At 35.7% G+C, this 9,805-nt stretch overlaps 2 protein-coding genes across 3 annotated transcripts; both read left to right on the top strand.

The window, feature by feature from the left end:
* The first annotated feature begins 1,368 nt into the window (after positions 1-1,368).
* Positions 1,369-6,088, top strand: LOC107406892 (uncharacterized). Its single transcript, XM_048480596.2, has 2 exons — positions 1,369-1,580; positions 3,619-6,088. The coding sequence occupies exon 2, from the start codon at positions 3,947-3,949 to the stop codon at positions 5,885-5,887; it is 1,941 nt and encodes a 646-aa protein (XP_048336553.2). The 5' UTR covers positions 1,369-1,580; positions 3,619-3,946; the 3' UTR covers positions 5,888-6,088.
* A 913-nt stretch (positions 6,089-7,001) lies between these two features.
* Positions 7,002-9,805, top strand: LOC125424130 (uncharacterized). Of its 2 annotated transcripts, XM_048480608.2 has the most exons (3): positions 7,002-7,733; positions 8,851-8,910; positions 9,108-9,805. In XM_048480608.2, the coding sequence occupies exons 1-3, from the start codon at positions 7,293-7,295 to the stop codon at positions 9,378-9,380; spliced, it is 774 nt and encodes a 257-aa protein (XP_048336565.2). In that variant the 5' UTR covers positions 7,002-7,292; the 3' UTR covers positions 9,381-9,805. The 2 variants fall into 2 exon arrangements, with proteins under 2 accessions (XP_048336565.2, XP_048336566.2); XM_048480609.2 differs by lacking the exon at positions 8,851-8,910 and having other exon boundaries at positions 7,045-7,733.

Genomic DNA, 9,805 nt, shown 5'->3' with positions numbered 1-9,805 from the left:
TACTTTCAAATGATATATGTGAAATTAAACCAGATCTAAAATTAAATTTCAATTTATAACATTTACTTTGGAATTATCCAAATTTAAAATGAACTTAATTTCTCATACAAGCATAATTGAGTCTGACATTTGTATAAATTTCTTTAGACAAAATATAATTGACATATGCTTATATAATAGATAAAAAAAATATTATTTATAAAAAAGAATCAATTAATAAATTTTAGAATCAGTGACGACTTCTTTTATATTTTATATACAACTTGAAAAGTGACCAATGAAATTCTCCTAATTCCTTGTCAAGTAGGTCCATGCAAAAGCCACATACTTCAACAGAAACAATAATCATTTTTAAATCGAATAAAACAAAATATTATATAAATTAATAATTAATAATTAAATAATAACAATTAAAAAGAACCAAACAAGTCAGCTTCTCCATTTGAGAGATTCTTCGATACTCCCGGTATATTGAAGCCAAGCCATCAGTTCCTCTCAGCGCGCTGAATTTGAAGCCGATGTGGAAGCTGAGTCATTAGCCAGCTCAGCACCACTCACTCGCTTACCAGATTCTTAGATTTCTTCTTCTACTTGAATGTGATACGGGCACCACCGCCGCCCACCACAACACTTTCCACCTCTGCCACCCATTTTATCCACTCCAAGACAAAATGTATGAATAGGAAAAGACCAAATAACCTAATACAATTCCCGAAATCCCCACCCTCCGTATAAGGGTAATATTGACTTTTTGAGCTGTCGCTTTCCACAAAAAGTATGTATGGTCCCAAAAAAAACAAAAAATAGAAAAAAAACCGCCCTGCCTTTCATAAAATTAAAAAAGATAAAAAAAAAATTGTAAGGCTATTTTTTTGTTTTTGCATTTCATCAAAATTTTTTTATACAGAATATTTAAAAAAATAATTTGAGGGATAATTGATTAATTTCCACTACCACAGCACCCTATAAGTTTTAGTAGGAAAAATAATTATCAAATTACAAAACTTTAACCATAAAGGAAGGTAATATTGACTTAAAAAGAAAGAACCAAATCAACTCAAACAATTAACAATTCACCAAAAACAAAAAAAAATCTAAGCATGTTTGTGGGTCGTATATGAGGGTAATATTGACTTTTAGTGCCGGGTTTTTCCACAAAAAGTTTGTTTGGTCCAAACAAGAAACCTCGAAGCCTACAAGTGTAGTTTTGGTATTTTATATATATATATTATTAGAAATATGCGACAAATGCTGCCCTAATAATTAAAAAATACAATAAAAATCTGGACCTGCCCAAATATTTTTTTTTAAAAAAATTGACACTATTTAAGGGTGTCTGATACCTAATTTACTCTCTCTCTCTCTCTCAAATTCCGCCCCCCTCTGCTTCTATTTTGCGCTTTACATTTTCATTTCGTTTTTTTTTTTTTTTTTTTTTTAATTTATTTCTTGTCTTTCAAAATTTTCTACTTCTCTCTTTCTCTCTGTTTCTCTTCGAGGAATTTTCAGCATAAGCATGTTTCAGGCGCTCACTCAGATCTGATGTCTGTCTCGGAATTTCATTTAAATTTTCAGTCGCGGTATATATTGGAATTTCTCTCTTTCTTTATCTCCTGTCTTTTTATAATTTTCTTCTTCGGTTTTTTTTTTTTTTTTTAAAGAATTATTACCCTTTTTGAGCTTTGCTTTTGTTATTGTATTTATTGTTTGTCTTGTGAAATTGTGGTGTATTTTCTTTCTAGTTCTGGATTATAGCTTTATATATATATATATATATATATTGTGTGTGTGTGTGTGTGTGTGTGTGTTTGTAATTTTTCCATTAGATAAATTAGTGTTATGGTAGAAGAATGAATAAAGTTGATTTAGTTGGATTTTCTCGGTATGTATTTTATTATTTATTATTTATTACTTTTCATTTTTTGGATTTAATTTTATTGGGTTACTTATTATTCTGATATAATTGATATTATTGATCTATGTATCTGATCTGGGCTGTGTTCATGCCTGGATTCATTAAAATTAGTCCAAGATGGTAGTTGGGATTTGCTTTTCTTCCAGTTTTAATCATGGTTTGGGTTTGTTTCTTCTCTCCTTTTCCAGTTTTTTCTAAATCTGAAAGCTTAATGTTGTTCTTGGTTTTGGTAAATGAAGATTTGCTGGTTGAGTAGATATTTTTGTCTTAGTGTATATCTACGTTTATGCACTGTCTGTGTATTGCGAATACGCACACATACATACAATCGGTTATATCTTGTTTTGAACTGTTTCTTGCTTTCAAAATATCCAGACAAAAAATTAAAAAAAAAGTTCCTATTTAAGATTTAAGATTAAAAAGTAATGTTATTTAATGTAAAAATATGCAAGTTTCTATCTCCAATACAAAACTTGTTCAATTTGATCTCTGTATTATCTTCACAAAAAAGATGACTTTCCAATAGGTCTTTTAAAGTAATTGGTTATAGCTTTGATTTGTTGTTGGTAACAATAGGGACAACAAGAGAAAGTGGGAAATGCAAAAAATTTTATTATTTCCGGTTACTTGGAAAGCTTGGCAATGGCATGCATAATACATAGTTTAGTATGAGATTTATCCTGTGTCCATATCCCGTGAGGTCTCTTTTTAACATTTTTTTGTTCTTCGTTTTGTGTTTTTCTGTTCCATTCGAATTGTATTTGTATAAGTTCTTTGTAGGAGTGTTGATTTAATTTCAGTGCCATGTATTGATGGGAGATTAATTCTGAAGTGATGTGACACCAATATGCACTTGTAGTTGCTGTGTGAATTGTGGAGTTTAGAGGTCTGGATATGTGACAATATGTGCTTATAGTGGAAGCGTAATATCAGGTCTAAAACTACTGAATTGGGCATCTAAAGTATTGACAGTGCAGAGTTTTTAGTATAATTTGGAAAATTTTGCACCTTAACTAACTCTTTCTGCTGACACCTTGTTTTCTGTCAAAGTCAGCTATGGCAATCATATTACTAAATCACTTGAATTTCTGGCATTTTATGTTACTAAAATCACGGTGTACTTTTGAATTTCATTTTGAAACATTCTCAGGATTTTCTGGTGTAAAATTTGAATGAAACTTATTTGTTTGATACCCGGCTTTAAAATTTATCATTGTGTTAATTGCACTTGGTTTGTCAAGTTCACAAAAGGAAAAAGAAAAAGGTTTACCTAGTAAACTTGTTTAAGTTGAAATTTTGGACCATCTCTGATCTCTTTTTCAGTTGCCAACCATCTTTGCTAATGTTTTTGTGTGTTTGTTGGGCTTTGGTGATTGTAGGTCTGTTATGTGTGTCATACCTGTATCAGAATACGCATTATTTTAGTTCTCCTTTACTTGAGTTTTTTCTGTCCTGGCAGTCCCTCGCCCATTGGTGCTGCTTGCTTATCTGTATCTCTCTCTTCCTATTGAACTGTCTGTTGTGATTTATCTTTTATTTGTTTACTTTTCAAGTTTTACACTATATAGCTTATGATGTTATAAATTTGTTATTCTAGTTTTCTGTTTCTGTGTGGAATTTAAGTAAATTACTGGAATTTATTTTATACTGATTTCATATAGTAATTGTATTATTTCCATCCACTTATTTTTCTCCTTTTACAGGGTTAATGAAGCTAGATGGTTTTTCAGCTGGGAGCACAAGAAGCTCCAGTGATCTCAACTCATCATTATTGACCATTCTTATAAAAGGTTTCTATCCTAGAAACGTTATAAGATATTTAAAGTAGTAATTTTTTTTGAAGATCTCCTGGTTTTGGTGCTTACGGTAAGATGGACAGGTCAGACACATCAGGCTTTGTTAGTGGGGGAGGTAGCTTCATAAAATTTCTCATTGTTCTCTTAGTTCGCATATGATGACCTGCTAACTGTATCTGCTAAAAACCTACCCTCTACTTGGTTCTCTTACTCTCTTACTGCTACTATCAGTAAAATGGATCTGAACAAGAAGAATTTACCGTTTTCTCATGATTGTGAATTAACAAAAAATGACAACATTGGTGATACTGCACTTTGTTTGAATTGCCCTGGAGTTGGGGGAAGCAATCCTTCTAGATATAGGTGTACTGAAAATAGTCATGGGGTTAACTTTCCCAAAGCTCCTGATGATGGCTGCAGGTTGGTACTTGGACTGGGCCCAACACCAAGTATATACAGTGATGATTATTACGATTTTACACTCAAAAGGAGTAATGCATTAACAACCAATTCATTGCCCAAGGCATTGCCATCTGAGGGTGATGCAATCCTCCAACTTGGCCTTTCTGGAGGGAATAAGGAAGCTTCAAGTGTGCTTGATTGTTCAGTTTCTGCTGAGACTGATGTTAATACACCTTATATGCCCCATGAGTCAACTACTGGAGGTAACAAACTCTTGATTCCAGTTGTTGACGAGGGTTCTACCTCAGCAAAGAAATCAGGAGGGTATATGCCGTCACTTCTTCTGGCTCCAAGAATGGAAAGAACCATGGTCTCATTGCAGACACAAGAACTTCTAGAGCCTGGGATAAGACCTCTGTTGACCCACGAACAATCTAATACAATGGAATACTCGATAGACACCACCTCTGAACAGGCAACTACTACGACATATTCAGACCAGCGAAACAACAATTCTAAAAAATGCAAATTTATGGGCTGTATTAAGGGAGCACGAGGGGCATCAGGTCTTTGTATTGGTCATGGTGGTGGACAGAGATGCCAAAAACCTGGGTGCAACAAGGGTGCCGAGAGCCGAACTGCCTTCTGTAAGGCCCATGGTGGAGGAAAGAGGTGTCAGTACTTAGGTTGCACTAAAAGTGCTGAGGGGAAAACAGATTATTGCATTGCTCATGGTGGTGGCAGGCGATGTGGATATCCAGGTGGATGCACCAAGGCTGCAAGAGGAAAGTCAGGGCTTTGCATCAGACATGGTGGGGGAAAGAGATGCAAGGTTGATGGTTGCACACGCAGTGCAGAAGGACAGGCTGGTTTATGCATCTCACATGGGGGTGGACGTCGCTGCCAGTATCAGGGCTGCAACAAGGGTGCGCAAGGCAGCACCATGTATTGCAAGGCGCATGGTGGAGGAAAGCGTTGTTCATTCCAAGGATGCACCAAGGGAGCTGAAGGGAGTACTCCCCTATGCAAAGGGCATGGTGGGGGAAAGCGCTGTCTCTTTAATGGTGGTGGGATTTGCCCCAAGAGTGTTCATGGTGGCACAAACTTTTGTGTTGCCCATGGTGGGGGAAAGAGGTGTGCTGTTGCAGGCTGCACAAAAAGTGCTCGTGGTCGGACTGATTGCTGTGTCAGGCACGGTGGAGGTAAGCGGTGCAAGTACGATAACTGTGGGAAGAGTGCACAGGGAAGCACAGACTTCTGCAAGGCTCATGGTGGGGGGAAGAGATGCAGCTGGGGAGAAGGCAAATGTGAGAAATTTGCAAGGGGCAAGAGTGGTCTATGTGCTGCTCACAGCAGCATGGCCCACGAAAGGGAACAGAGCAAAGGAGGAGGTCTTATCGGACCAGGACTCTTTCACGGTCTTGTTTCTGCTGCTTCAACTGCTGGTAGTAGCTTTGACAATAATCATTCTTCTTCAGGAATCAGTGTTGCATCTGACTGCATTGATTCTCTGGAAAGGTCACCACCAAATAGACAGCATCTCATCCCCCCACAGGTACTTGTTCCTCTGTCCATGAAATCTTCGTCATCTTACTCGAACTTCTTGAGCGTTGATTGGCCAGAGGAAGGAAGAAACAAGTATGGGGCAAGTCATGGTAGCAGTAGCAGTGGGAGAAAGAGCTTGGAGTTTTCAATTCCAGAGGGGAGGGTCCATGGTGGACCTCTCATGTCATTGTTTGGTGGTAATCTGAACAATGCAATTGATGGGATCTGAATCTGAAGATTCAGTCACTTTGTGAAATTGTAGAATATTTTAGTTTCTGGGACACATTGGTGATGAAAATTGTGTATATTGTATTATTTGTTTGTTCGGTGACTCTCGTACATAAAGTTTTTGTTGATAGGTTGTGGTATTTCATTGTGATGTAATGTGGCCCTCATTCATCAATACATTGGTTATGCTGTTTTCGATGCATTTTCTATTTCAAAGATCAACTTCAGGCTTTTGGGCTTGTAAGAATTTTGAAGTCAAATCTCGAATGGAAGGTAGGATATGAGTCATGACAATCACTTGATATAAAAAATAAAAATAATAATAATAAAAAAAAAAATCATCCGAAAAACAAGTTTAGCAGTAAACTGAAAAATTTTGAATTATTTATCAAAAAGAATGATTTAAATATTCTATTATAGTTCTTCTCAAAAAAAATATTTTATTATAATTTATATAATTTTTTAAAAATATTTTATTATAGTGTAAGAATTTTGAAGGCGAATCTCGAATGGAAGGTAGGATATGAGTCATGAAAATCACTTGATATAAAAAATAAAAAAAATAAAAAAAATCATCCGAGAAACAATTTAAGCAGTAAACTGAAAAAGAGGGAAAAAAAAAAATCCCAAATTCCTTAATTTTGAATTATTTTTCAAAACGAATGATTTAAATATTCTATTATAGTTCTTTTCAAAAAAATTATTTTATTGTAGTTTAGATCATTTTATAAAAATATTTTATTATAGTGTATACGAACTGATTCTCTTTTAATCCATAGATTTTCTTTAAATCCTTTTAAGAGTTAAAATTAATTTAGATATTTTTAAAGAATTAGATTTAAAAATATTTTTAGGGCTTTATCTAGGTATAAGATTAATTTAGATATTTTTAAAGGATGAGACTTGAAAAACATTTTTAGGGTTTTATATAAGTATGGTAAATATTAAAACTCTAAAAATACAAAACAAATCTTATCAGAAATCAAAACTCATATCAACCCTAATAATTTTTAAATCTTAGCTTTCATATGAATCATAAATAATTTTTAAATCCCAATTTTGAAGATATATCAGAATAAAGAAGGTACTGCATTTTTAACAATTGTCTTTTCCCATACCTAAAATTTTTTAGGTCGTCTTTCATAAATAAATAAAAATATTTATTTGTTGTCTTCCTTTTTCTTGTTTAAGAAAATTATACATAAGAAAAAAGTCCCTACAGAGAAGAAAAAGACCAGCTAATCCGTATTATTATTCAGTAAAAGTAAAATCTCTCTCTCTCTCTCTCTCTCTCTCTCTCTCTCTCTCATATTCTCTCTCTTCTAATTGAAGTTTGAAGTTGGCGGGAAATCAAGCTTTACAGAGAGAACGAAAATCGGAAGCTGAGAATCGGAACCGGTGGATGCATGGACGACCGGACGAGAGCGCAGTTGATGTTCGGGAACCGAGGTTATCACCGCCACGGCCAGTCCATCATCAGCAGTCCGACCTTGGATTCCTTCGCCGACAGGCTTGACCACAACTCGCCGATCCTCCGCTACTTGTCTCCGCCGTCGTCTTCTTCAGTCGTGCAGTCGCCTCTGTCGGCGGTTGAGAACCTGACGGAGCGATCCCCGCCGTCGGTTCTGTACGGAACTCCGGTGAAGGCCATGGAAGGCGAGGAGGTTATGGTGATGGACGGGGTTCTCATGAAGGGCGGCGGAGGAGGGAGGAGCAACGCCAGAGGATCTGCCTCTGCCTCTGGTTCGTCTTCTTCATCCGGTTCGTCTGGTAAGAGCCGCTACAAGACCGAGATATGTCATGCCTGGGAAGATTCTGCAAATTGCCGCCATGGCTCCAAATGCCAGGTCATTCTTTATATCTCTCTTTCTTTTTGCCGAAGCAACGTTCTTTTTTTTTTTTTTTTTTAATACCTTTTATTTTATTTTCCTAATCATTGAAGGAATGCCGAGTTCTTAATGCATATTGCTGTTAATTTCATTGTTTGACTGCCAGAATTTAGTGTTTCTTGATGCACACTTTTGTGATTTTTCCTCTTATCATTGAAAGAATATGGCGGTTCTTGATTTTTCCTTTTCTTTCTTTTTGCCGAAGCAATTTTTTTATTTTTTACTTTATTTGATTTACCTAATCCATTGAAGGAATACAATAGTTCCTGATGCATATCGATGTTAATTTCATTGTTTGACTGCAAGAATCTAGTGTTTCTTTACGCATATTTTTTGTTGATTTCCTTTTATCATTGCAAGAATATTGTGGTTCTTTATGTACATTGTTGCTGTAGCAAGAGTGAAATAATCACTGACAAAAAAAGTATTACTTCTTGAATATATAATTCCACGTGTTTGACGAAAAGTAAGTAAACCAAAACGTAATTCCCTTTAGCTTCTAATATTAGTCCAAATTCCAAAATTTTCTGCTTCCATACGCTATTGAAAATTTTATAGTTCTTGATGCATGATGGACAGACTTTGCAGATTAATTAGAAACTGTCGTCGAAAAGTTTTACTTCATGAAAATATTTCAATGTCCTTCACAACAAGTTACCAAACTGGAACTTACACATCTTAGCCTCTAATGGCTTTTTCCGCTGCTTGTTGCTTTCCTCTCAGTAACTCACAAGCTTCCAATTTCCACGGCTCCAACTTTGCTCCAAAACCCCAATTTCTCACCTGCATATACTGTTGGAAACTGTCTCTGAAATTGCGATCCTCCTGCAATTTTGCATTGTTGATCGTTGGAACAGAATACACCTTCTGAAAATAAAATTCTCTCACGCTCTTTGTCAGTTTCAGCCAGTAGGGTCTATCAGCATTCTTAATATTGTCATTCTAGGAAAGTTGACTAACAGTTAATTTGCATCCGAAAACTGATTAGTTGAATCCCATTTGGTTTTTGGTGAATGGAATCTTCCAAAATCTGACTTTGGTGGAACATTTCACTAATAAATTTCCCTTTTTACAGTTTGCTCATGGCAAAGAAGACCTTCGCCCACACCGCCTTGCTGTCAAGAACAAAACTGATGTAATAATATCATTGATGCAATTGCTGATAAATATTAACTCTTGTTCAACTGCTTAATCTTATAGTTTGTTTCTACTTCAGCTTATTATGAGGCACAAATATGTCTGATAAATATTAACTCTTGTTGGACTGCTTAATACTATAGTTTATTTCTACTTCAGTTGCCGGTTAACACAAAGTTTCGCTTTGTTCCTCAGGTTGTGGCACCACCAATGGTTACAAAAATAGCTCAATCCATCACAAAAACGGCCTCACCTGTCACACCTAAAAACATCAGCAAGGCCCTCCTAGTCACTTCTATCACTTCTAAGGAGTGGTTACCGCAGGATGATGGTATTGAGGTAACCCTGCCAAGTTCTCCAACTGAAGTGCCTTCAAGGAAAAAGACAAATGCCTACATCAACAGGATTCTTGCTGGCCCTACTACCAAAAGTAGATTGCCTGTATTTGATGAATTTTGCCCCGTATAGCTGTCTCCTCTGCTTGGAGAAGTCCCCTTTTGACCTGCACATAGATTTTTACAGATCCTTCAGAAACTTACGTAGACTGCTGGTGCCCTTATAATTAAGTGCAAAAATGTCTTATAGCATGTGGTACTGATTAGTTTCCTATGGCATATGACATATAAGGGTTCTCAAAAGATGAGGAGTAGGACATAAATACGTTTTGTCACATTTTCACTTGCTTTCTGTCTTTTACTGCATGCATGAGTGTCAAACATGATTGGGTATAATACTTTAGGAACATGATTTTTTTGCATAACAGTTCAATTGCAAGAGTTGGGTTAACATGTTTTTTGTTTTGGGTCCTGGATTGCAAAGAAGGATAGAAAATTAAGGATTGTTTAATGTGATGGACATACCATCATTTTAGATTTTTAATAATGCTTTGGTTT

Source organism: Ziziphus jujuba, chromosome 9 (assembly GCF_031755915.1).
Source record: "Ziziphus jujuba cultivar Dongzao chromosome 9, ASM3175591v1".
Taxonomy (NCBI): Eukaryota; Viridiplantae; Streptophyta; class Magnoliopsida; order Rosales; family Rhamnaceae; genus Ziziphus; species Ziziphus jujuba.
Note: the sequence above shows the minus strand (reverse complement) of the source record. Positions and strands in the feature narration are given on the sequence as shown.